Source organism: Pseudorasbora parva, chromosome 7 (assembly GCF_024679245.1).
Source record: "Pseudorasbora parva isolate DD20220531a chromosome 7, ASM2467924v1, whole genome shotgun sequence".
Lineage (NCBI taxonomy): Eukaryota > Metazoa > Chordata > Actinopteri > Cypriniformes > Gobionidae > Pseudorasbora > Pseudorasbora parva.
The window spans coordinates 22,884,405-22,912,009 of record NC_090178.1 but is presented as its reverse complement, the minus strand read 5'-3'; the positions used below and the strand labels follow the sequence as shown (position 1 = coordinate 22,912,009).

General features: G+C 39.3%; 3 protein-coding genes across 11 annotated transcripts in view; all 3 read right to left on the bottom strand.

Annotated features, from left to right (window-relative positions):
- lipeb (lipase, hormone-sensitive b) overlaps positions 1–10,862 on the bottom strand; it is a 42,564-nt gene extending 31,702 nt beyond the window's left edge. Inside the window, exons 1-2 of one of the 3 annotated variants that reach the window (XM_067448634.1) lie at positions 10,704–10,806; positions 6,715–6,756 (exon numbers count right to left, since the gene is read on the bottom strand). In XM_067448634.1, the coding sequence (XP_067304735.1) occupies positions 6,715–6,756; positions 10,704–10,791 (130 nt within the window). In that variant the 5' untranslated portion in view covers positions 10,792–10,806. Of the gene's footprint in view, positions 1–6,714; positions 6,757–10,703 lie in introns of all 3 variants that reach the window. The other 2 variants (XM_067448633.1, XM_067448632.1) reach the window with 2 other exon arrangements.
- Positions 10,863–11,213: 351 nt separating this feature from the next.
- On the bottom strand, positions 11,214–14,483 carry cd79a (CD79a molecule, immunoglobulin-associated alpha). Its single transcript, XM_067449648.1, has 5 exons — positions 14,349–14,483; positions 13,294–13,635; positions 11,820–11,935; positions 11,636–11,695; positions 11,214–11,559 (listed from the first exon to the last, which is right to left on the bottom strand). The coding sequence occupies exons 1-5, from the start codon at positions 14,386–14,388 to the stop codon at positions 11,443–11,445; spliced, it is 675 nt and encodes a 224-aa protein (XP_067305749.1). The 5' UTR covers positions 14,389–14,483; the 3' UTR covers positions 11,214–11,442.
- Positions 14,484–14,827: 344 nt separating this feature from the next.
- Positions 14,828–27,605, bottom strand: part of arhgef1 (Rho guanine nucleotide exchange factor (GEF) 1) — a 47,095-nt gene continuing 34,317 nt past the window's right edge. For all 7 annotated transcript variants that reach the window (XM_067448624.1, XM_067448626.1, XM_067448629.1 and 4 more), the window contains 14 exons: positions 27,414–27,539; positions 27,196–27,310; positions 22,449–22,549; positions 22,167–22,241; positions 21,997–22,072; positions 21,753–21,920; positions 19,494–19,581; positions 19,236–19,349; positions 19,047–19,105; positions 18,807–18,953; positions 18,589–18,708; positions 18,113–18,285; positions 17,862–17,962; positions 14,828–17,612 (listed from right to left, as the gene is read on the bottom strand). In XM_067448624.1, the coding sequence (XP_067304725.1) occupies positions 17,888–17,962; positions 18,113–18,285; positions 18,589–18,708; positions 18,807–18,953; positions 19,047–19,105; positions 19,236–19,349; positions 19,494–19,581; positions 21,753–21,920; positions 21,997–22,072; positions 22,167–22,241; positions 22,449–22,549; positions 27,196–27,310; positions 27,414–27,539 (1,437 nt within the window). In that variant the 3' untranslated portion in view covers positions 14,828–17,612; positions 17,862–17,887. The remainder of the gene's footprint in view (positions 17,613–17,861; positions 17,963–18,112; positions 18,286–18,588; positions 18,709–18,806; positions 18,954–19,046; positions 19,106–19,235; positions 19,350–19,493; positions 19,582–21,752; positions 21,921–21,996; positions 22,073–22,166; positions 22,242–22,448; positions 22,550–27,195; positions 27,311–27,413; positions 27,540–27,605) is intronic.

Below are 27,605 nucleotides of genomic sequence, written 5' to 3'. Positions count from 1 at the left end.
AAGCCCCGGGTGCCAGCCCGTGCCCAGGCCGCCGAACTCAGCCGCATCGCTCAGCACTGGCTGTTAGAAGGAGGTCCCACCGCAGCGCAGGTAGCGGAACGGGTGGTCGTCGATCGCCTCCTGCGCGCCCTGCCTCGCGCCCAACGACAGCCCGTCAGTATGAGGAACCCACGTGGCGTCCGGGAACTAGTGGAGGCGATCGAGCTGGCGGATGCTGTCCATTCCATCGGGGCCGGGGACCGCCTGCCGCCATTTCCTCGGAGGGTGGTCCAGGAGCGACGCCCGCTCGAAGGCACCGCGCGACCAATCAGCAGGCCGACGGTTCCCCCGCCACGAGACAAGCCCATGCCAAGTGCAGATCCACCATCGCCTCTGCGAGCCTGGCTGGCAGGCTGCATCCTCCATCAACGAGTGCCGGCGGGAGCCCCCGAAGCAGAGGTGAAGGTTGATGGGAAGCGGCTCCGGGCGCTGTTGGACTCAGGCAGCGCGGTCACCCTCATGCAGTCGCGTCTGTGTGCCCGTCGAAGCGGCCCGAAGAATTTCCTACCGATCACCTGTGTGCACGGAGACACTCGCCAAGTACCGGCCCAGGAGATGGTCATTTCGTCCCCCCAGAGCACCTGGCCGGTGGAAGTAGGCCTGGTGAAGGACCTGCCGGTGGCCGTGCTGCTTGGAAGGGATTGGCGCGGCTTCGAGAAGCTACTGTCTGCCTCTACGCAGCCTGCCAGCCCCAAGGGGAACCGTCGAAGACCGAGGCGGCCGTCTGGACCCTGCCGCCAACCGGCCCTGCTCGTCTCCGACAGTGGGAGAGAAGGTGAGGCCCCCTCCCAATCTACTAATCTGTTTTATGATGTGTACCAACAGGCTGCTGGAGGGGGCTCTTTCGCCAAGGAACAGCGTGAGGACGACCGACCCAAGCACTGTTGGGGCCAGGTGCGAGTCGTAGATGGAGAAGACGTCCTCCCCCGGCCCCACCCTCTCCCACATTTTGTTGTCGAGAATGGCCTGCTGTATTGTGTCGCCCAGTGAAGGGGGGAGGAGAAAAAATTACTAGTTGTGCCTCGGGCCAAGACAGAGACCATCCTGGAACTGGCCCATTCCCACCCCATGGCAGGCCACCTCGCGGCAGCCAATACCGCTCAATGCATCCGCGATCGCTTCCATTGGCCGGGCCTGGACGCCGAAGTAAAGCGGTTTTGCCAAGCCTGCCCGACCTGTCAGGCCATGTCGCCCAGGACTCCTCCCCCCAGCCCACTCATCCCGCTGCCTATTATCGAGGTGCCCTTCGAGCGGATTGGAATGGACATCGTGGGGCCGTTGCCTAAGTCTGCCCGAGGGCACGAGCACATCCTGGTCATCGTCGACTATGCCACCCGGTACCCAGAAGCAGTTCCCCTACGGAAGGCCACCGCAAAGTCCATCGCCCAGGAGCTGTTTCTGCTGGCCAGCAGAGTCGGCCTCCCTTCTGAGATCCTGACTGACCAGAGAACCCCCTTCTTGTCCCGGCTAATGGCAGACTTCTGCTGGCTGCTGCGGGTAAAGCAGTTGAGGACCACCGTCTACCATCCACAAACCGATGGGCTCGTAGAGAGATTTAACCAGACCCTCAAACAAATGCTCCGGCGCGTGGCTGCAGAGGACAAGCGGGATTGGGACCTCATGATCCCCTACGTGCTCTTCGGGATCCGCGAAGTGCCCCAGGCCTCAACTGGCTTCACCCCCTTCGCTTCGAACTCCTGTTTGGCCGTCAACCTCGGGGCCTCTTGGACGTGGCCCGGGAAGCGTGGGAGCAGCAGCCGGCCCCTCATCGGACCATCGTTGAACATGTCCGGCAAATGAGGTAACGACTCGACCGAGTGATGCCGTTAGTCCGGGAACACCTCACCAGGGCCCAACAGGCGCAGCAACGTCTCTACGACCGGGCAGCACAACCACGGGAGTTTCAACCGGGAGACCGCGTCATGGTCCTGGTCCCCAGCTCCGCCTGCAAATCTCTGGCCTCCTGGCAAGGACCCTACTCGGCGGTGGAGAGGATTGGGCCAGTCACATACCGCCTGAGACAGCCGGGATGACGGCAGGCAGAGCAACTCTACCACATCAACCTCCTGAAGAAATGGGTGGGGACCCGGGACCAGGTAGCTGCCCTAAGCCTCACCGAGCCTGTGGTTGTGGATGTCAACCCCCACCTGTCGGCTGCCCAGAAGACGGAGCTGCAGCACCTGGTCAGTCAGTTCCAGGATGGGTTCTCCTCTCAGCCCGGGCAGACCAACGTGCTTCAACACCACATCCGGACGGCCCCAGGGGTCATCGTTAAGCAACGGCCCTACCGAGTCCCGGAGGCTCGTCGGCAGGCTATTGAGGAAGAGATCCAACAAATGCTAAAGTTGGGGGTAATAGAACCATCCCGGAGTCCGTGGTCCAGCCCCATCGTGATGGTCCCAAAGCCAGATGGCACCCTCCGCTTTTGTAACGACTTCCGCCGCCTGAACGAAGTCTCTGAATTCGACGGGTACCCGATGCCTCGAGTGGACGAACTGCTGGACCCCCTGGGAAGGGCCCGGTACATCAGTACTCTGGACCTCACCAAGGGCTATTGGCAGGTACCGCTCTCCAAGGCCGCCAAGCCGAAGACCGCCTTCTCCACCCCCAGTGGCCATTGGCAGTACCGGACCCTTCCCTTCGGCCTGCACGGGACTTACCGCCAACCCCCGAAAATGCCACCTAGCCCTCTTTGAGGCCAAGTACCTGGGTTTCCAGGTCGGACGAGGACTGATCCGGCTGCAAGATCATTTACATCAGCAGGAAGCTGTCCCCGGCCGAGAGGAAGTACGCCGCCGTGGAGAAAGAAGCCCTGGCCATCAGGTGGGCAGTCCTGGAGCTCCGGTTCTACCTCCTAGGCCGCAAGTTCACCCTGGTAACCGACCACGCGCCCCTACAGTGGATGGCCCGGGCCAAGGACACCAGGGTGACTCGCTGGTTCCTAGCACTCCAGGACTTCTGGACAGCTTACGCAGGTCTGTCAGGGGTCATTCCCCACCCTCCCCGAATTTCACCCCTACTCTCTACATGTCTTCACAGGACCAGAACAACGCTTAGCGGGGGGGAATGTGACGAGCACTCCCAGGGGAATCCGCGTCGCCCTGGCAACCAAAGAAGAACACCTGCACATCCTCGTCACCGACTGATCGGTCACAGCTGCTCCCCATCAGCCCGCATGCTCTTAAGGAGCACACGTTGCACTGAGATGGGGCGCTCGAAGCGAATGCAACGCTGTTCTAATCTCGGTCTCATCTCTTCACAGAAAGCAGCGAGTGACCGACAGCCCAACCACTTTGGAGCACGTCTGGGCACCCACTTTCAATTCACCCAGAAACGGAGAGCACGACGAGCACACCGGAAGCACGGGCCACCTGAACACGGAGCAGCACACTTTCACCAGGCACCTCACACTCCTCAATAAAACCACCCTCTGGGGCTTTGATTTCACGTACCTCTTGTCGAGTGATTCTTCACCCTGTGACTATATATATATATATATATATATGTGTGTGTGTGTGTAAAAAAATTCTTAAATATATACATGCGTGTGTGTATTTATATATGCATAATAATTATACACAGCACACAGACATATATTATGTAAATACAAACTCTTAGATGCAATAAATCAAGGTTAACCAATTTGACAGCACTTCTTTTTATGAATTCCTTAAAAAAATAAAACATAAATAAGCATCTGTAAGAATCAAAGATATTTGAAATTGAACAAAGACATTTGTTTTACACCCCCTCTCTCTTATCAGTGGGGGCGTTTGGGATTCCTAAAATCAAAGAGATGTTGAGGGCCTGTAGGCCAAATGGTGCCACAACTGTAGTACAGTGGGGGAAGTTTGATTTTTTTTTTAAAGATTTAAAAGATTTTTTTTTTTTTTTAAAGAACAAAAAAGATTTGGCCTTTGAAATGTCTGATTCCAAGGTGCTTACTTTGTCAATGCAAAATGAGTTTAGCCAACATTTTTATTACTTGCATTACACTACATTACAACATAACTCTTATCTGCTACGCATATGGGTTTAAACCAGACCTAGCTCTTTCCTTTCTGCCCTTTACTCCATATATCCCCTCCCATTGCATGCCCAGTCATTCTCTTTTGAGACTTTTCAAACTCTCCCTTTTTTAACTGACAAAGTGTTCTCAAACTGGTGGTGATCTCTTCCCTTCATTGGCAAAAACAAGCAGTACATCTTCCTCTCAATCCAAAAAGGATTGTCCTCTCTTCTCCTCCATTTCTGTACCCTGTCCTTATTCTAAAGGCTGTAGCCAGATCCAGAGAGATTAGTGTCCTAATCTGCATTGGAAACCAATGTTAATGTGTCACTGCTCAAACTGCTTCCATTGAGAGACAATAAACCAACAACTATCGTAAAACTAGTTTGAGTCTTGTAATTGGAGGAATGATGTTAATTTCAGTGATGGGTTTCAGTTCAGAAGCTAGGGCACTGACTAAATAACCCTCATGCCAGCAGATTATCTAAATCTTTCATTATGGAAACATGTGCAACAAGAGAACCTACCACCCAATCCCTTTACTCAATGAAAGACTCCCCAGCACTAGTTTACCAAAGCAAAACACACACTGACACCTGAAAATACTAAAGTTAAGAATTCAATGCTCTTTGACCCATTTATGAAGGAAAAAAGCAGACAAATCTCGAATTCCATAATGTTGCGGGTTAAATAGAAGTTATTACAAATACCCTAACAATGGAAGTCTAAGGGCAAAATGAGGAGTAGAATTTCATAACCATCACTACACAGTTTTATTCAAAATTTAAAAAAAATAGTGACAATTTAGATAGTAGTTACATTGGAAAAGCTATAAATACATTACATGTCTAATAAAATAAATTTAGACTAATTAACTTATAGCTTCAATTAAAACGTTTGGGATCGGCAATACATTTTAAAAGTATAGTCTCTTCTTTTTTTAGCATCATTACTCCAGTATTCTGTGTCACATGAGCCTTCAGAAATCATTCTAAAAGGATTTGCTTCTCAAGAAACATTTTGTATTATTATTATTATCAAAGTTGAAAATGTAAAAAAAAACACATTTTTTTAAATATAAATTATGCAACATCATTGTGGTGATGTGAACGAGCGAGAGACATGGCAGGAGCGAGTGAGACTGGGGACGTGATTGCGAAAGTAATCTGCCCCTCACGGACGACTGCCCGCACACACATAACAAAGCATAAACAAAACTCAACGTAAAGTCCTTGACTGGTGTCAATCATCCTTAAATGCCTCCGAGCTCCCTCATGAGAGGACTCGAGACCGGTGTGCCTCGCAGGTGACGCTCTTTCGCAATCACGCCCCGGTCTCGCTCGCTCCTCCCATGTATCTCACTCGTTCACCTCGCCACAATCATAAACATACACTGTAAAAATGATCAGCTGACTTTAAAAGTGCAGAAAAACTATTGCCTTAGAATTAAGTCATAAACTTCATGCATAATTGAAAACATATATGAACTTGACAATTCCACACTTATTTTTCCTCAATTATGAAGTTAATTTATTTAATTTTAAGGCAATTTTTTAAGTCAAATGATCAGTTAATTAAAGTATTCATTCCTTTTTAAAAATCCTGCAATGCCTGCAGAGATCTCTTGCTAAATGTATTATATTTAGTGTAGCAAAATGTAGTATATTAGTTGATTAAATGAAATGGCTGCTGCTAGTCAACTTGGAGTTGTTTTGTCTTATATATTTTTACCTAGGCTATGTTTAAATTACCATAATTTTATTGTTTAATAAACCTTAAAATTAATATCTTATTTTGAAAAGTGTAGCTATATCCACATAGAAAACAAAATGATTTCAAGTTGCCTCAGGTTTTGCATGCGTGCAGTGGGTTCAGAGAAATGTCCGCTCGAAAGAGACGAGCAAGGTGAGTATTTTGACAGCTGACACAAAACGTTTCTGTTTTCTTCTGTCATGTCCAACTATATTACAATTAACCTTGCTTATAGGCTCGTTATATGGTATGACACTTTATATCGGATTAAAGGAAAAACATTATGAATGAAACTTACTTGAACAGTTGTGATAACATCTCAGCGAAGTTATCAGTACACGTCAAGATTTTCTTGCAATTTTGCAACCCATCATGTGTACACTTCACTTTTCATACACAAGCAGCATTCAAAACTAGACACTCAAGTCAGGTAACAAACAAAAGTTTATCAACACTGTTCATTCCAATTAGTACCACAATCCCAATGGATCAATAAATTAAAGAACAAAGAAAAGGGAGAAGAAAAAAATCTGCAGCCAGAAAACCAGCCCAATGCGTTCTACTTTGAATGTGATCATTCTGGTTACATAAATAGGTATCTTCTCAATTCATCCAAACATAGTATAAATCTACAGCCAAAGCCTGGCCTAACTAAGCAAAACTACTGCAAGGACACCTGCAACTGCAAGGACACCTGCTTTTTCAGTGACACTGCGCTAAAATACATGAATACAATTTAGCCATAAACCATACAGCACAACCCACAACAAAGAAGCAACAAGACAATTGTAAGGGATACAAGGGGGTGAAGCAGAGCTTAAGTGAGACAATCTACAACCTAGAAACATGCAAAACAGAGCATAAACACACACACAAACACACAGGGACGGATCCCTGGAGAATCTGAATGTTACCCTCTTCTGAACTCATGCTGGAGTCCTTGTGAGTCCTGTCCCCTCAATACCAGCAGCCATGAATCCAGGGAAATAGAGACATGGGAAGGGGGAGGTAAACAAAAGGGGAAGACAGTAAGATAGAGTGTTTCGATTGGATGCTCGCACTCGCCCTCCCCCCCACCTGTTCGTCCCTCAGATCACAACATGGCATTCTGTCACTTTCTATTTTATCCCCTCTTCTTTTCTGTGAACTCCTGCTTCCTTTATTCTCATTCCTCTCATTCCCTGGAGAGAACAGCTTAGTTATTTTCTCCCATATCAACTATCCCTCTGTTATGGTAGGATGGCTTTTCACCCAGTGTACAATGAAAACAAATTACTCACTGTAACACGCACACATGTGCTACACACACACAGTGTTTGCTGTTTAAAAGGATCCAGGCTAATGGTGTCCTAAGACCAACTAGACTTTACCTATGCAAACCCACAATTGCCCAAAGTAACCTTTGTTTCTATTTGGTTGTATCAGCTGGGGTGGCCACTGGCCAGTAACCTTCACTCTAAATTGATGGTCCAAATCTGGTCCAGCTCCAGACAGACACAACAAGTCATTGTCATTTGTCATTGTTACACCAAAAGTTGTGGTTTACATACTTAATTTGTCATTCGGCAATGGTTGTATGTATGATGTCATATGGCAAGACTAGTAATATTAACAACAGTAATAAGAAATATGCATGTCACATTATATAAAATGTATTTCGAATTAACTAAAAACTACACTGTTGGCATGATTACTTCAATAACTATAGGGACTTGCCATCATCAATACAGATTATTACAATACAACTAATAACTACTTGCTGATAGAGAAAACTTTTCACATGGATGATAATATTTAAAAATAATTTTAATTAAAAAAAATAATAATAATTATAATGCTTATTTAAACATCACAATTCTAGCCTAGAAATCTAGACGCACCCTAGCGGCAGCAAATTTAATCTGTCCGCAAGTGTCGTCTAGGAACTCTCAATACCCTTCTGAGCTGTATTCCCCTAACTCTTGCCGGACCAATCACATCGTGTATAGAGTCGGTGGGCGGGGCCATAATGACGACGGCCGAGTTGCGTTTGCGTGCTTCTAGTAAACACAGAAACTGGCGAATGGCGGTCTTTCGAATCAGCTTTAACCGCGATTCTGGAAGAATTGGAGTTAAGCTTTTCTCTGAGAAAAGAACGGCACTGAAGTCATTATTAAAAAGGGAACATGTGTTCTGAGTTTTGCTGACCGGATACGGCGAATGTTTAATCTATCAACAAGCTCTGTTTCACCTTCGTTGCTCTGGTTGGTGTAGCGCTACCCTATCGCGTGCAGAGGGAGTTTGAAAGACAACCGTTTATTCCGCCCCACAGATTGAGCCCTGTCTATGGTGAGTTTCCAGACCAAACATCTTGATGTGGGTCTGGCTTGTCAGGCTATCACAATTAATTTTAAATTAAGAAAAAAATATTTATGGGTCAAAAATTAAACGGGGTTTCAAGCATCAAAAAAATAAATGTGTATTACAGCTTTGAATTTAGTTTTTTTCTTCTGTACATTAGAATGTGTCCTGTTAATTTTATATTTTTTTCAAAAAAATAATATCTACAGAAGAGTTACAGAAGACGCTTCATGACATGACTAAAATGTCATTCAGTGTAACACTATTTATGTATCTGAAAATCTTATTAGGCATACTTAAAACAGGCATCATTTGATGACATATTAAAATACTTAAGGTTTACAGTGCAGCCATCAAATACTAATCGAATGTCATTTTTAAATCTTTAAACTTTGCCATCACGGTAAAAAAATTAAAATTGAAAATGTACTGGTAACTTCCTGGCAGTATATTATCCAGTATTTTTACGGAAATGTACGTTAACCCTTAAATCACAAACTAATGCAATGTGTAATTCAAAATGTTCCTTCATATGTACACATTGTGACCTCTTTATGCACTTTTTTTTTAACAGTGAACTATCCTTCATAACATTAGGTTTTACCAATTTGTCAGCAAGATGTTTTGGAAAGGAAGTGATAATCATTTAAAATATAATAAAATTTAGTATGATCACATGTTTTATATATTTTAATAATTACAGCTCAGAATAAGTATATTGTTTAATTTTTACATAAATATATCAGTCACACTGAATGACCATGATGTGTTACTCTAAATGAAAATGGCAAAAAGGGAGATCATATTGCCATTGTTCCCATAATTGCAATGTTTTACTAGTCTGTATCATTAAATTAGTTTTAATAATATTCCTGAGTAAATTTAATTATGGTTTAATACATACAATACACATACAACAAGTTTGTCACATTACTCAAATGTAACATAAAATGTCTGCACTATTCGGGTTATAAAAGGACATTCCTGGAGATTAGTTTCTGGCAAATCTGAATTTTTCAGATTTTTTATGGTACAAACCAAGCGTATTTTTAGCATAAGCTACAAAAGGCTTTTACGGTTAACATGCATTTCCCACCCTCATGGGTCAAGGACCACACATTTCTACTAAGGATATTTGTGGTAGGGAAATTAAGACAAGAACTAGTTAAAGAGACCAGATCTTATTCCCATCCTTCTCTTTTTTCTTTTCTACATGCATCAAGAGCTTTACTCAGTTTGCTGGCAGTAAGAAACAATGGAAGGATCCAAGCAGACCTTTGTCCCAGATTATTTTGTAAAACTATTATGTGGTCAAATCATCTCAACAGGAAAAGAAAAACAATGCACTGGCCCTGACCTCAGTGAAGAGTTTCCTCTCACTCTCATCCAAACATGACAGCAGTGAGTAAAACAATTTACCTAACATACATAATGTTAACAGCCTGATATGGCCAATATAATGTACAAGACTACAAATATTTTCATACGGCTCTTCTGCATATCTGAGAACTCAAAGGGTTCAGTTAAAATGGCTGAGTGGCATGTTAAATTGCAAATCAGTGACGCTCTGGTAGTTGTAACAGAGAGAACATGGGAACTCTTTGAACCATTTCAACAACAGTGTGGTGAAATAAAAGCCAACATAAACTGTAAAGCACAGTTTATGTTGGCTTGTTTAAAAGCCAACAGTGGTTTTGATAACAGTTGGCCAAAGCATCTTCACAATGAAAAGTCCACAGTGTTTTTTGAAAACAGATGGTTAAAGCATAGCTTCATAATCAATCTTAAAGTGAAAGTTCACCCAAAAATGGTTAAACTCCGCCATCATATACTAGCCCTCATGTCACTTCAAACCTGTATGACTTTTTTTTTTTATGGGACATAAAAGAAGATATTTTGACACATGGTTCAGTGATTTTGTCAATACAATGAAAGTCAGTAGTCACCAAAACAGAACCTTTTTGTGTTCCACAGAAGAACATGTTTAAGAACATCTAAACTACACTCACATCTTCACTTTGATTCAGCTTAAAAACATATTCTCGATCATTCATGATTCATGCATCACAAAGGCATGTCCTGATGTACTAGCTATAGGAATGTTTAGGCAAACACACACGACATTCAAACGTATATTCTCTCATGTCTAAGAACAGTTAAAGCACAGTTTATGTCAATGTAATGAAGTTTAAATGCAATTAGTTTGCGTGGAAATGTCATCAATGCATACACTATACTAGCTAACTTACAGTGTCATAGTTACCGTAACCGATGTATTGCACAAAATACCCAATAAAAACCTGTTGGTTTAGAGCTACAGCTTGAGACTTTAAATGCCTGTAAACATATTAGCAAGAAAATGTCAGTGCTCATACGGTGTGGTACATTGGTCCAGCATTAACGTTACTGTAAACAATAAGCGTCCGGGTTTTAATCTTCTTTTTGACACTTCTGGAACTATCTAACCAGGAGCGCGGATGTCATTTACCGTACAAGCGACAGCTGCCCCATTACAAATAAAATAAAATAAAAAAGCGGTTATGTTTATTAAAAGAGAATATACCTATTGGAACTTCTTTGTGCTTTGACGAGCGCCTCCTGCTTACTGCTTTTTCAAGAACACCGCTCCCAGACTTCTTTGCCGACGCCATCTTCCACAAACACGAATCATTACCTCCCACCTCTGTTCTGTCTGGACATACCTTACAGACGACCACGCCCACAATCAAATCTATAGCCAATAACGCGTCAGAGTATACTCAAAGCACCTATCGCATAATTCTGACTTCATAGTACCGCCCATCAAGCTGCCCATATTTAGCCGAGTGACGTTCCTACAACATGTGTGACGTCAAATAAATAAATAAATAAATCCATATCCCTAGTCTGTTGTATTACTAGCATATTTAAATGTCACTTTGAGTTGCCAGTGGAGTCCCGTTCTTTTTAAAAATAATAATAATAATAATAATAGTTAGTTTATTATTTATACGTTTATATTATTATGGGCTATCTTCCTCAGGACACCCTTAAAATGTTGACATAAATCAAAATCCACAAAGCAAGATGTTTTATAGCCTACAATTTATTCAAATCATTAGCAGATGTATTCGATTTTACCACTGCAAGACACAAATAAGCTTATCTTCAAACTATTAGACAGGTGCAGACATGGTGACAGCAGGCTTGTGAAATGCTGAAATGACCAATTAAGCTTATCTCAAATAATACACAGATTTCAGCCTATCCTTGTTTGTCTATGATGTTTTAAATGGTCCCTTCCCCTGTTTCTTCATATCCAGCTATGGCTTCTCCAACTGAATGTCTTCTCCACAGCTGGCCACATCCTGATAAGGGCCTTGCTGATTGGAGCGTTGAATTTGATGGTAAGCCGAGTTGCAGTCATCCAGGTTTAGACCCTATAGATAGATATGTGAAGGTCTCTTTCATAATTATGCTGCATGTTAGTAATAAGAATAGTGGAAATTGACATACCTCGTAGATATTCTCCTCCTCCCGTCCTTTCTTCTTGCTCAGTTCATTCAACGCCTTTGACTACGGAGGAAAAAAAAGTTGGACACTTCTCACTTTATTTGTCTGTTTACTGTTGTGTGAGGTGCAAATATGTTTTCATATGGTGTATGGAACACATTTAATATGTCAAATCAACATATCTGACCTTGCAGAGCAGCATAGTGCCAGGGATCAGCACAACCAGCAGCAGCAACACCCCTTCTGCTGTAATGATGCTGTTCTTCACACTCTCACTAAGGTTCAAGGTCTTCTCCAAAGGTTCTTATAAAATAAATACAAATACTTAACCCATCAAGATTTCTTTTAGGAATTACAAAAGCACATCATTGCTAGTTGAACTGACCATGGACCATTGTCAGAGAAGATTTCAGGGAACAATTGACTGAAAAACAGGATCCAAAAGAGCTGGGGCCTATTGCACAAAATTAGGATAATGGATTAAGCCGGGATATCGTGGTGATCTTGTCATCTGTATGCAAACTTTAGTACACCGCTGTCGTGTAAACATACCCTGAAGGCAAACTCACACCAAGAATGATAATGATAATGAAATATAACTATATTAGGGCTCACTTGAAAAAGAGACTGTTTCAATGTGACTACCCATGGTAAAACAAAGGGAAAAAATAAAAAATAAAAATAAAAAAAGTGCATAAATTGAGCCAGGATCACCAAGATATCCCGGCTTAATCCCTTATCCTACTGACAATAAATCTTGCTGTGTAAACATAGGGGGAGTTAAGTAACACAAACTTAGCATGAATGAGTAGAATTTGGGTTTATGTAATTGAATGGGCTACTTGTATTTGCCTAACTCAGCCAATTAAATGAATGGGGATTATTACACAAAGCAGCCTCTTAGAGAGTTTGAGTGCTTGCATTGTTAAGTTTATGACTTTCATATCCCATCCATGTAATGAAGAATAAATAGTGGGCCTACAACAAATTATGTACAATATTAAATTACAATGCACAATAAAATGCATGTTGATATAGCCTACAGTATAGATTATTGTTCAAAATTTAAAAAAGCATTTGTAAGCATATTTGGGATGAATTGAAAAATTACAGTATACACTTTTACATTGTTCCACAAAAAATAAAGAAAATCATCTCATTCAAATTAAATGTGTGTGTTCAAATGTGCATATTCAAATGATTTCTGAAGGATCATGTGACACCGAAGTAGCCTAATCATGCTAAAAATTCAACTTTGTCATCACAGAAATAAATTACATTTTAAAATATATTCAAATAAAAAATGTTATTTTAAATTAAAATACTGTATCACAATATTAGATTTCACTGTATTTTGGATCAAATAAATGCAGCCTTGATGAGCACAAAATACTTTTTTTTTAAACATAAAAAATATTTTAAAAACTTTTTTAAAACCCAAACTTTTAAACGGTTGTGTAGCTAATATTAAATAGAAAATATTAAATATTTTTTTATATATTTGTATTTACTATAGTTTTGATCAAATAAATTGGATCTTGGTAAGCATATGACTTCTTTCAAAACATTAAAAGCATCTTACATTGTATATTACTTAAAAGGTTTTCTATGATGACAAAAAATAACATTGAGTAGACTTAAACATAAATGATCTGACTCACTGTACACTTGAAGGAAGGTACCATGGGAGAACATGTGAAGTGAGCTATAATTCAGTTTACACTGGTAAAGGCCGGTATCACTGAGTTGGACGCTCTTGAAAACCAGTGAATGGCATTTGACCCCATCTTTTTCATACTGCTTGTGCGTCACATTCTCGTTTTGGTCTACTAATCTGATCAGTGAGGTGCCATTAATAATGTGAACATTCACGATCCAGGTGACGTGGGGGATATTCATCCAACGGTAGCAGCAGCGGAGTGTAGCTTCATGGGCGACGGCAATACGCTGAAACGGCTCATCCGCCTCCAATTTCGGCTCTTTTACATTAGCACTGGCAACAGCTTATGAAAAAACAAACAAACCAAAAAGCCACATAATAGTAGTTGTGAATATATGCTCTTATCTAGGGTGGAAAGACAGCAGAACAAAGTAGGCTATTAAAGTTTAAAACAGTCAGTGACTTGTCCACAGTGGGGGTTTCTTTAAGATAGGCCTACGGCCATGATTAAAAACCTCTTATATCAAAGCAGCTTATTATGGGCTACAGCTTTACTCCCCCAACGGGCATTCACTTCAATCCACATGATATCAGCATGTTTAAATCTATTAGCTAAACCGTGCACTTCCCACCCACAAAACGCTGTATAGACAAGACTTCAGTTCATAAAGTGAAAAGCTACACAATACAGTGTAAAATTAAATTAGACCCTTAACATTGAAGGTCACACTGAAAAAAAAAAGAAAAAAAAATCTACACACTGCTAGCAATACGATACAAATTGCAACAGCTGCTCTGAGAGGAAATCAGCTTCACTGAAGCAGAACGCAGATGGAAATTGTATACTTTGTTTTTTTGTTGAAATAAAAAGTTTAATAATCATTTTTGAAATAGTATGCTTTCTAAAAATCCATACATTTAGATTTAAAATTTGTTTTGCTAAAAAAAAAGCCCAGATTACTAACCAGCTAGTCATGATAAATGCTGAACAAATATTAACATTTCACATTAAAATCAACACTACATAAAGACTTAAGATGTATGTTAAACACCCACCTGCCCAGAAACACAATACAATGACCAGTCCGAACCCCATTTTCTCCAATAAACCAAAGACACCTGCTGCTGCTTGCAAGTAAATTTACTGTTTGAGTGTTTGTCTTCCTTTCCTGTATCATCTACACCCACCCATTCTTCTATTTCAGTTTGTGGTATAGAGGCACACACACACACACACACACACACACACACACACACACACACACACACACACACGACTCACCATAGACGTAATGGTTTGTACAAACTGTATTTTCTATCCCCCTACATTACCCCTAAACATACCCATCACACTAAACTTTCTGCATTTTTTACATTTTCAAAATAACTTTTGTACCCATGGGGACCTCGATTTATGTCCCTAGACTCCCCACAGTGACAAGAGTCACCACCAGGCTACAAAAAATGTATACACACTGACACAGATAATCTGTTAATATCAAGTGAATGCTTCTGAAAGTGAGGACGACAAAAGATTCTTGTTTTGATCATTTATTAAAAAATAAGAAGGAAAAGAAAATCATCAAAAAAAACGTACCTACATTTTTCTTTTGTAACTTACATATAAAATCAAAGCCCAAATACACAGAATAGTCCTTGCATAATGAATTATATAAACAGACAGCAATGGAATGCCTGTATCAAGTGGACTCCTGTACATAGAATTACATAAAAGACTGTCATAGATTACAGAGGGTTCAAAAGATCTAACAAAGAGCACTCAGTACAAAGCACTCAACCATTTTAAAGAACAAGGGATTTGGAGCAAAATATCAGATAATCATTTAACACTGAACCTTGCACAAGGCACCCTATAAATAGATGTAAACATACAGATATATCACTATATATATATAAGTATATGTGACAGATACATATGAAAGGCTCAAGGAATGAGAGAGAGAGAAATGACCACACCCAAAACCTGGTCATGCGCATTATAAAGAGTTCATAGGGATAGCAAAGTTTTAGATTGAAAATGACTTTTTAATTGAGTTTAAATGTTAGCTCCTGCCATAAATTGAAAGCCTTTTATAGGTAGTCTGGTTAAGGGTGTACTTTACGTCTCTCTCAGTTCCTCATTTATAACAGGAAATGCATAGTACTGTAATTACATAGTTTGCAATAAAAATCAAAACAATTGAATCTAAAAGAATGATTGAACCACCCATTCAAGCAATCGCAAATAAAAACAATTGTGCAAAAGGACTGTAGGAAAGTCAAGTGGGTAGAACCATGATAGTTTCATCACCAAACTTTAAGCTACTTCTAAAAGGAAAGAAAAGAAGAAAAACGTATGATTGAAATGTACCAGGAACAACACTGCTAGCCAGTCTTCTGGCGAGTTGTTCTGATAATCCACTTTTGTATAAGACCTACTGTTCTTACTAGTCTTTTGACTGTGTTAAAGGTAAACCGCTGAGGAAAGAGAGGGAAAAGGAAACAAGGCCTTACATACGTCACAATAAACAACACAATTAGAATTTAAAGGTGAATATAAAATCACACTATGTAACAAATAAGGCAAAATAATAATGGGATAGTTGGTCGGGGTGTTGAGTAGCATCATGAACGCATGAAAACAATTACAGTACTGGAGTGAAAACCTACTGATTGTGTTCCTGTCACCAAACTCTGAGATATAACACGTTTAAGCCCCTGAAAGTGCCTGATCGTCTGAGGTCTGATTTCCTAATAAGATAAAGAGAGCAGGAGAGAACAAGCTGGTCCCTAAAGCTGAAAACATGAACTGATAATGAATTCCAGGATACTGCTCAATAAATGATATAGCAGTTCAGTTCTGACGGATCTCACTTTTAATTCCTTCTGTCTAAAATAGTATTATAAACCATCACATTTACAAGCCACATCGATCCACTTGACCATTTTGTGGGTTGATCCAGCAGTTAAGACAACCTTTCAACTGAGTACGTCATATGTTTTCATATCTAAACTTTGTTCCGCTATCATCTCTTTGGTCCTGCTTGTTTATTAAATAACTGAGAAATAATTACAAGTTATTGCAGAAAAAAATGCAAACCAGTTATATATCAATCGCATCCAAATTGTAACTGTAATATAGAACAAAAAAAAACAAATTTAAATGCGCAAAATGATTGAAGTCTTTTACAGCCACACTTCACAAATTTGCATAGAGGCTCACAAATATCACCGGATCTGTGTAGAATTACCACAGTACTATTTGCAACACCTGGGTCAGAGAAAGTTATCGTGCATTTGTATAACGCCACCAATGTGTGGATGTACCTACAAGCTGGTCTGTATGCATAAGTTCAAACTTCTACGTAATATTTGCATACTTCCTCAAACCCTAATGACATCTCTCATCATCAAAACTTGCCACGTCAAATCTTGCATCTCTCAACCTTGCCTGTTTTCACTGCAGGGGGTTTAGACTTAACTTAAAGCAAGCCTAGCTTCCCCTAACCTCCTCTCTACTTCCCTTCCTTTAACCCTGTATGGATCTATCCTCCTTAGCATTTCTTTTCTCATTCATAGAGTAAGCTTCTGGTAAGAAGACACATAAAACAAAACAAAACAGAACAGAAAAAAAAATGCTTTTACTCTACATTTTACTAGTTTCACCAATGCATGTTACAAAGACAGGTTATAAAAACATACATACATCCATTTTAAATGTGCGTAATTTTTGAAAATGCATGTAATGTAGTATGGTAATAAATATAAGGATGAGCGAACATTATCTTGAAACAGAATTTTTATTTTTTAAATGGCACATTATCTGTTTGAATTAACTGACTGAAACCCGACTGAATTGCAGTCCGAGCAGCAGGCTTCATATGCATCAGACTGCATTCACAAAGATGCAACTATACTTTTCTATGAATATAGATAGTCTTTTGGTACTAAATTACTTTTGACATGCTTAGACTGGTTAATCTTTGCGTGTGTGTGTGCATGTTATAATGCTTCCACTTAGCGTTTCGCTCTGATATCTCTCTAGTTGTTGCACATTCTTTGGCATTTTTTTGGTAAGACTCTCTCACACCTCTCAACAGAAAAACATACATAGACATTCATGCTAAAGGATCACTATAATTTGTCAACACCCACTTCATTTCATTTGCTCAGTGGCATGGAAACTGCTGGAGGCCTGCTGTCAATCTTCTGAAAGGACAGTTGAGAAAGAGAGATGAGATAGAGGAGGAACATTCAGACAGCATTAGTCAATCAGCGAATCCCCCGAAAGCAAGTTTCAAGTCCAGCGCATACAGTGATCTGAGGACAAAAAGGACAGATGATAGGAATTGAGTTGCTATACTTAGAAATAACAGAATGGGACTGTTATTTGAAAAAAGAAGTATGTATGTATGTATACACACTCACACGTATATATATATCTTTTTTATATACTCCCATTCTGTTATTTCCAAGTATATATATATATATATATATATATATATATATATATATATATATATATATATATATATATATATACATACAGTTTTTAGTATGTGGTTGTACCTTGTAACAGCAGGTTGTGATGTTTCTCAGTTTAAATGGCCACCCTGAAGTGAATATTTAGCAAGAACTTCTTGCAACTTATAATGGTCCTCCTCAACAGCCTGAGAAAAAACACAACACCAGAGATACATATTAGTAAGGACACCTCTCTCAGCTTCCCCTAACTCGGATGGAGCTCTTTTACTTATCTCCTCTTCAACAGCTGAAGAACTGACCGTTCTGTTTGACAAATGCAATTGACTCCTTCTCACCTGCAGTCTCTTCAGTTGGTCCTCGAGAGCCTGAAGTCTCCTCTGCACCTCCTCCATGCGTTCATGAGAAAGCACAAGAGGAGCGCTGATCCCTTTTTCCTCTTCTCCTTTACTCCCTCCACCTGACCCATCCTCTTCCCCTTCAGTTCTTCCTTCTGTGCTGGATTCCTCCACTGAGAGGGAAAAAGGCATTGGAAATTTAAAACTGTATTGCCAATTGTTAGTTAGTGCATTAACTCATGTTAACTAATATGACTATTATATGAATATATGTATATATACTTAATAAATAGAGATATTAATGATATGTATATACATTATACACACACACAATCTTATAGAGCAACATTTTTTACTAGCATTCATCAAAGACCTAAATGAGGATTCATTACATTTCTGAAGAGTTTGGTGAGGCTGGATCACAGCTGAATTTGATGATTAAGTGTTAAAACCTAAAATCAATATGTGTGCAGTACCTGATGACAGAACTCCATCTGCCTCCTGGCTTTCAGGCGCCGTTCCTCCATTTTCCCCAAGAGTCTGAGAGTCATCTGACAAACTAATACTGCCAACCAACAGCCTCTTCAAATACATGACTGAGAGAGGAATACAAGCATGAAGATTTAGCATGGAATGAAATGGTAAGGGTTCAATGCATTCTGTTAGTATTGTATACAATTTCATAAATTCTGACCTTCGTCCAAAGCACCATTAGCGGACTTCTCTGGAGGGGTGTGGCTGTGGGTGAGCAGGTCAAAGCCATTGGCCACTAGGAAGTCTATGAGTGAAGGATCAGTTTCTCTACCCTTCTCATCAGTATGTGGGTAATCTTTAAATTGTGCTATGGTAAAATAAAACACAGTCACAATAAAATAACACTGTAAAATCACTTAATTTAGGCTTCATATCCGTTTCCAAGAGCCAGAAATCTCACCACTGCGATTTTTCAACAGGTCTCCTCCGTTCTCAGTGGGGCTAAGAGGAGGATGCAAGCTGGAGAAGAGAAATTGACAGAATGAATCAAGTTGGCTTAGAGTAGGCTTGTAGGATGCAAACCCTTAAAGGATGGTCGTATTCTCTTATGGGGCCTTTCTATTTGCCAAAAAAAAACAAAAACACTCACGCATTATATGCAGGTCCAATGCTGCTGCTGGGCGTGCTGCCACCTCTGCTTCTATCCAGCTTTCCAACCCTCTTCTTCAGGTCATCAACCGTAACTTTGATCGCCTCTGTCCAACTTGAGCATTAAACAGACTGAGTGTCAAATCAAATTGCATGCTCGAGATTTAGATTTATCAAAAGCACATTTTCATATATTCTGCTTGTCTGTTATTCATGCAAGTGTTCCATATGAGTGGCCTTATATGGTTCACATCCTCACTTTTTCCTCTCCCCTACGGACTGAGCCACTAGTTCATAGATCTGTGCTCCGCTGTCCCAGGTGAAGATGACATAGAGCGCCTTCTGGTCTGATGGAAAGAACGAAAGTAACTGCATATCAAACTTGTGTTCTTCAGAATGAAATTGCCTTGTGTTTTGAGACTTAAAAAGGATATATTACTAACATATTGTGAGAAATGGATGGAGTAGTATAATGTAAACAATATTCAATGACATTGTGTGTGTAAACCCTTGTTCTATTATTCATTTGTTTGATATGTTTCCTGTATTTCCATAATACTATTGTTAAAACCCTCTAGACTAGTCTATCTCTGCGTTTTGTTTGAGGGAACTGTTTAGTGTGTATTCTGTCCAGGAAGATTGATTCCTGTGTAAGACTATAAGGAATATACTCCCTGAGAAAAAAAAAGGAAATTAGCATCTGAACTCATTCATACAGTTAGCGTCTCCGTCTGGGACGACATCACCCTGAGTTAATCGTCGTCATATGACACTAATTTATATGCCTTTCCTTTCACAAGAAACTTGAAAAACTTCTGCTTCCTCTTATATTGAGATACACTGAAATACACCAAAAATCAACTCTATTCTATGTCAGTCCTCACTATACAGTATATACGTGTTTGATATTACTGGAAATGTCTCGATTGCTACAAAGATCTCATCACCACAGTAGTAAACAGGAAGATGATAAGTTTTAGTGATATTTCGCTTATTACAGGTGGGTGTGGCTTTCGGCTATATGGTCTTTTGTCAATACAGGTCTACGGGACAGTGATTACATGTAAATTCCCACTGTTAACATAGATTTTTCCATTTGAAAGATGTTTCTGTCTTGGTCTGGTATTTAAAGGGATATGTCACCGATTTTTCATATTAAACTATGTTATTACCTTAACTAAAACAAGTTGATACATACCTCTCTCGTCTTCGACTAGTAAAAAGTCATGCCTGAAAAATCCTCCCTCACATCTCCCCCTCCCTCTCTCATTTCTGTCAATAGGGGGGAGGGGGAGATGTGAGGGAGGATGTTTCAGCCGAGACTTTTTACTGCGCCGAGTCGAAGTACTCTCAGAAGTGCTATTCTGCCATATAATATAGTGCTCCTTTTTAATCCGCTTAGAAAAGCGCCACGTTTTATTTTATGTCCTCATACTAGGTCGTTCAACTATTCGTGCAACTGTATTTAAATAGGGAAAACATGGAGGTGTTTGGTCGCTTCTAACTTGATCTCTGTTTGGTACCATAGTGAATGAACTGGGCTTAGTGGGCTAAGCTAAATGCTATCAGATCGTCACCACACGTCAGAGCGATTAAGTGAGACGAGAGAGGTATGACGAGAGAGGTATGTATCAACTCGTTTTAGTTAAGGGAATAACAGTTTAATATGAAAAAGCGGTGAAGTATCCCTCTGAGGGTATGTTGCAAAGAGACCAGGGCTCAATCTCAATCCTGTTACCGGGTCAGCCCTTAATGCTAGATGTCTTAAGAAAACCCAGCATTACATAATATTCAGAAAGTCAGGAATGCATCTCTCACTCTTTACATCTCAGAGTATTTGATGTCATGTATGGATTATTTTGAATTGATTATGTAATTGGCATTATATATTTACCTGACTGCTAATAAATTGTTACACTTTGATTTATTCTGACTTGCTCTGGAATTATTCAGGTTATAAATGGGTATAATTTCAACAAAGGGTTATACGGAATAATTAAATGTGTGATTAACTATTAAATATAAATGACCAAATAACCAATTGGCATTCTAACCTAAATTCGAAATTATGATTAAATTGAGTCAGATTTATAAATTTAGCCTCCACTGGGACGATTTGGCTTTGTGTGATTGACTAGTTTGGATATTTTGTGATAACTACAACTATTTGAAAGAACTTTATTTATTTTTTATGCTTAGGTAGTCAGAGAAGTTTATATTCTTTTCTTAATTAGGTTTATTTAGATGAATATACTGTTTAGCCTTTCTGTTTGATATTTTTGGCCTTGACAGCTCCTAAAGTTAAAACACATTTTTCATTGCCATTCAAGCATTCAATCATTTTACAAAATCTTTACAGTTTCAGTCTAAAGTCTTTTCACTTTTCATGTTGTGTCCTTTACCCCTAGACGGGGCATAACAACTATATAAAACATTTTCTTAAAAACCAATAATAATAATAAAAAAAATAATAAAAAGAAAGACAACAACAAGCTACCTCACTGAAGCTCTCACTCACCAGTGGCCACGTCTCTGAGGAAAACAGACTCCAGTTTGATGATTGGACTCAGCATCAGTTTGCCTTCTTGAGCAGCAATGTTGCTTTTGCTCTGACATTTCAAAACCATCTTATCATCCTGCTTCTGAAGCAAGACCAGCAGGTCTGACAGCAACACACAGTGCACATCTGCAAACACACACAAAAATAGGATTAGTAACAGGCCCAGAAAAATCTTAATTTGGGGAATGTGTAGCTGGGTTACCGATCGCTTTCTCCTTGGTCACCCTCCATGTCAGAGGTCCTTCAAACAGCATCTTTCTGCAGGTCAGATCAATGTTCTGATGAATAGAAAAGAGAATGGATATCACACCAGCCTGAGAGTGCCTTCATTAATAACGTAACGGATACACGAGACATCAAGATATTTCTCACCTTATACTCACTGTAGAGTTCATTACTAGGTTTCAATCCTGAGGTGTCCAGCCGGCGCTGGTAGTCTTTTAAAATCTGAGTTGAAAGATAAGCGGATATTTAGGAGAAAAAAAGAAAAATTATGAATCAAGCATAAACTATCCATATAGTGTGTGGGCGGTACAGTATGAGCAATTTTATATCACAAAAAATACATACATCACAACATATTGGAATGTAGTAATGACTCTATAATGCCAAACATTCCTGTTTTTTTTAGGAACTTGTACTGAATGTTCTAACCAGCAGGTTCTCCATGAGTTTGACTTCTTCATTGACGTGGTTGAGGATCTTGCGGCAGGATTCAGCTGCTTGGATAATGTTCTCTTTTTCTGCTTCATTCTCTGAAAAATAAAATGGACATTGGCTATAAACTTCTAATATATTGCAGTAGTATTGTTAGTACTGTCATCCGTTGTACTGACTGTTGACAGCTCCTAAAGTTAAAAATCCTTTTTTTCATTTCCATTCAAGCATTCAATCATTTTACAAAATCTTTATAGTTTCAGTCAAAAGTCTCAAACTGATGTAATTACATGACATGCTGATTAACCAATCAAATGAAAGCCCCAAATACTTCAAGCGAAATCGAAGAATGACCGGATGTGACGTCATGTCAAACAAAATCAGGCCAAAATAAACTTTGTTTATAGTCTGTTTTGAGAGTTTGAAACAGCTTGCCAAAGAGAACTTTCCGGAAAAGTTTTCTACGGCTTTGTAAACACCTGGTAATCTGTGGCGATTATATTTGTGTGCACGAATGCGCCGCCTTCTTTCCAGGGTTCGTACACCTTTTCAAAGGTCAAATTCAAGCACTTTTCAAGCACTTTCAAGGTCAATTTTAATGATTTTTCCAGGACCTAACACTGCTGTAAATTACATACCAATACATTGTCAAAATTATTATTTAGTACACTTTATCATCACATTAAAAAGATAATAATACTATAAACAGCCAAAATCGTGTTTCGTAAAGCAGCAGGATCAGATATTTAACCAAATCAAGTTTTATTTCTTTTAAATGTATCACTGTCTAAGTAGATTTTGCTTACTATCTGACCTGCCTTTGGGGTAATTGTAAAAACAATTACCCTAAACAAAATCACTCGACGGGTTCACTTAACTTTCAATTCATTTATTGAACATTTTAAAAATGAAAACATTCGTCTTTGAGGTAGACAGTCAATCACATGTACCTCATTGACCTTTTCTATTTTTAATTTAAAAAAATTTGTGTGTGTATGTCTATTAAAAGTCTAGGCAATCAAGTATTTCTTCTGAAGAGATCACTTTATATGATCAGTGAAGAGCAGCAGGTGATCTTTTGTCTTTTTGTAGTTTGAATAACTGCTGCCCCTTTAAGACCTGACGCGAGTGTGGAATCAAAACACTGTTCCTGTTACTCATTCTTCTGAACCGTTTACGGCTGTATTTAGGTTAATACACACCCAGATGAACAGTGTAACATTTTTTGTGTGTATTTGACCATTAATTAGCTGGGAAAAGGAGCTATTTTTTATTTTATTTACATGTATGTCAGAGGTCGGCTTTATAACGGTATGTGCCCACTTCAGATATGAGCGCAAAATCTGCAGGAATTTGTAGAATTATGTGTCTAATCCCGTGCAAAATTCAGACCGATCGAAAAATATATCAATATTTTTGACAGCACTAAGTTACTTGTTACAAAGCCATCTTTTCAGAAGTGAGTGGGACAGAATTTTTTTTTTTTTGGACCAATATAATTTATTGCATCTCTTGCTTTTAATTGGGCAAGATATCAAATACACTGCTGAACAATAACCACTAATTAATATCTATAATATTATTCTCCTATTTTTTGTGCCAATTTTATAATTGGTTTATATACTAGCCTACACACACTTGTGCATTAAGACTCCATAGACTTTATGCAATGTAAAAAAATATATATATTCTAATGTAAACTAGCTGTTCTCTGTGTGAATATATAGTAAAGTGTGATTTATTCCTGTGATCAAAGCTGAATTTATCATCATTACTCCAGTCTTCAGTGTCACATGATCCTTCACTAATCATTCTCAGATGAGGATCTGATGATCAACACACATTTAGGATTATTATCAGTTGTGCTGCTCATGGTGATGCTTAATTTTTGTGGAAACCATCTAAACATTTGTGGTAAAATTAAAAAAGAGAGAAATTAATACTTTTGTTGATCAGACATGCATTAAATTGATCACAAGTGATATTTTTAATATTACAAAAGATGATAATTTTTAATGAATGCAAATAAATGCTGTCCATTGAACTTTCTATTCATTAAAGAATCCTGAAAAATAACATGTAGGCTATCATGGTTTCCACAACATTTTTAAGCAGCACATCTGTTTTCAACACAGATAATAATCATAAATGTTTCTTGATTATGAAATCCTCATATGAGAATGATTAGTGAAGGATCATGTGACACTGAAGACTGGAGTAATGATAAATTCAGCTTTGATCACAGGAATAAATCACTATATATTCACATAGGAAAAAAGCTGTTTTAATTTGTAATAATATTTCAAAATATTACTGTTTGAACTATTTTTGATTACATAAATGCAGCCTTGGTGAGCAGAAGATACTAAACATTAAAAGCTGTATTATTCATATGATAGCCTATACTTTATTGTCATCAATAGCCTACATTGAGATGGCTTGAAAAACACACATAAAGCATATATTGTCGCAATCGTCTGATTGCCGTCGTCACGTTTCATCATCATAACGAGTGTTTTCCTTCAGCTGCAGCTCCAGCGTGACTGGATATTACGAATCCACTTTTGGACGTGAGAGAGCGCCTCCTCATATTTAGATGCGAATAAAATGACAGGTCATGCATAGATTATTTTTTGTCTCTGAATTTAAATCTTGATGTATTCACATTGGTTTCTATGTAAATACATTTGACCGTGACCTCAAGAAGCGCGCAATCAACCGAGTTTAGAGAAGGCTGTTTTTAGCGTCCCTGTTAACTTGCCCGCCCCCGCGCAGGTAACGCCGGTTCGGATCCCGCTCGGAGCGGGTCGACTAGCATCGGTGAGACCCAGTAAAAGTGCGGGGGACGAAAATACATTTTATTAAAAGTGAGGGGGACACGTCCCCCCCGTAATCTACGCCCATGGTTACTTGTATGATCATCTGACACTATTTTTATGCACTGAGCTAATGTTTAGGTTTAAATTTGTGGCTACGTTCACTGCCTATTCCACAAATGAACATGCCATAACGGACATGCTAATCTTACATTATCACATTATACATATACTCTGTCACTAATGCGAATTCCTAGCTAGCAGTTAATAGCGCAAGTTAAACAAATAGGCGCTAATGTGTAGGCTATAGTAACGTTAAACTACTTTAGTTAGCTTACTTTAAAGTCTATGACTTAGCCTACCTTTCATGTGACTCGAAAGAGCAGACTCGCCCATATAGTGAAAAGCTGCATGTATTTTTGCAAACTTTACAGGAGACACTTCGTGGGGTTTGTGCCAGTTTGATCCAAAATTCGTATTTAGCATCTTTCAGCCAACGTTCAATGAAACGACAACATGGGGGCGGAGTCACACGGAAATAGACAGGCAGATCGCGAGCACAGCAGGTTTCATTTTAGGCTCTCCAACATTTTATTTCTACATTTAATAAACGAACTATTTAGTCAGATAGGTATTTGTTGTAAAAGAAATAGTTACAATTTCAAGCATTTTTAAGCACCTTATCCAAAATTCAAGCACTTTTCAAACCTTGAAAACACAACATCAAAATTCAAGCACTTTCAAGGATTTCAAGCACCCGTACGAACCCTGTCTTTCACACAAATCTTTCGCACTTGTTTTCTGGTTCATTTCTCCAATTTAGTCCATCGAGGTCAGATGTCCGCGAGTAAAAACTGGAGACCTGCTTTATTGTAGTTGTACTTCTGATGAAACGAGACACTGACACTGTTTATCATGTTTAATACTGTAATAAATACAGCTGCTTGATTTTAAGCAATCAGTTGTAAAAAGTGTGCTATAAATACACGTGACTTTAATAGAGTGCCAAATTGCAGAGCTTGTGCAAGCATATACACGTTGTTGTGATCGGATGCTTTTCTTATGCTTTATTAAAGAAAATCCAAATTTTGTTGAGTGATTATTTTTGTTTTTGAGAGGAAAGTGCACAGCTTATATTTAAATATTCATCTAATCGCCCCTCTCAGCAGTGTATAATCAAAACAGTATATCGCTGCTCACATACTTCAAACTTGATTTTACCCTAGCGAAGAACAAAAAAGAAATTTGCTGTGAGTATATCAGGCCTTAAAAAGATATAGTTCATCCACAAATTAAAAGGTCCCTGTGATTCACACACCAGATTTGGAGTTATATTAAAACATTTCCTGGCTAATCCAAGCATTGGAAGCATTGGTCAGCCCAAAGTTTGAACCCTAAAAAAGTGCACCCATCCATCATTCACAGGGCTCTTGGGGGTTACTAAAGGCCTTCTGAAGCAAAGTGATACATTTGTGTAAGAAAAATATCCCTATTTAAGAAGTTATAAAGTAAAATATCTAGCTTTCGCCCAGACCACCTTCTGTAATAAACTTATGGAAAAAACATAACTGGCATGACGTTGGACGTAAACTACAAGAGGCATTACACTTTCTTCATAAGCAATTATAATGCTTTGGATTAGCCAGGACATTTTTTTATTTAACTTCAATAGTATTTGTCTCAAAGAATAAAGTCATATACACATAGGGTAGTTTATATCATGGGGTATTTTTTATTTTTAGGTGAACTATCCCTTTTAAGCATAATTAATTGAATATACTATCAATTGTTGAGAAAAGTCCCAAGACAAAATTTATGAGAATTCAATATTGTGGCAGATGAGTTCATCGTTGAATAGGTTGCACTATTTGCACAAAAGGTTTAATAGAAATATTTGAGAAATATCAAAAAGTAAATTTGAAACACACCTGTGTCTTTGGCGATGTTGGCCAGCAGAAGAGGGTACTTGGTTAGTCTTTGCATCTCTGTAGGAATGATATCCTTTAGCTGTAGCCTCCGGCACTGTGGCTTACTCTCCGCATCCTACACAAACACAAATCCATTAACAAAAAGACATTTTTAGAATAGAATAGAATGTAGACTATTAGCAATAACATGGACAACAGTGTTCTAAGTGTAAACGTACCAATATGAAAGCATTAAAACGGGGGTCCTTCTTCTGTCTGCTCTTTATCTGCTCTAGAGCCCAGGACTGGTAGCTACAGAAGCGTGCAGTGAGCTTCTGAAACCATTCTCCTTCTGATCCACTGAACTACAGAGATAAAGACATGTCTACTTGTATAACAGCTGATATACATTTAAACATTCAAGAAGAATG

Coding starts and splice junctions, on each gene's coding strand:
- cd79a (XM_067449648.1), bottom strand. CDS start 14,388: ATGGGGTTCGGACTGGTCATTGTATTGTGTTTCTGGGCAG. Junction 11,936..13,293: donor TACCTTCCTTCAAGTGTACA/GTGAGTCAGATC, acceptor TTATTTTATAAG/AACCTTTGGAGAAGACCTTG. Junction 11,560..11,635: donor AGGAGGAGAATATCTACGAG/GTATGTCAATTT, acceptor ATCTATCTATAG/GGTCTAAACCTGGATGACTG.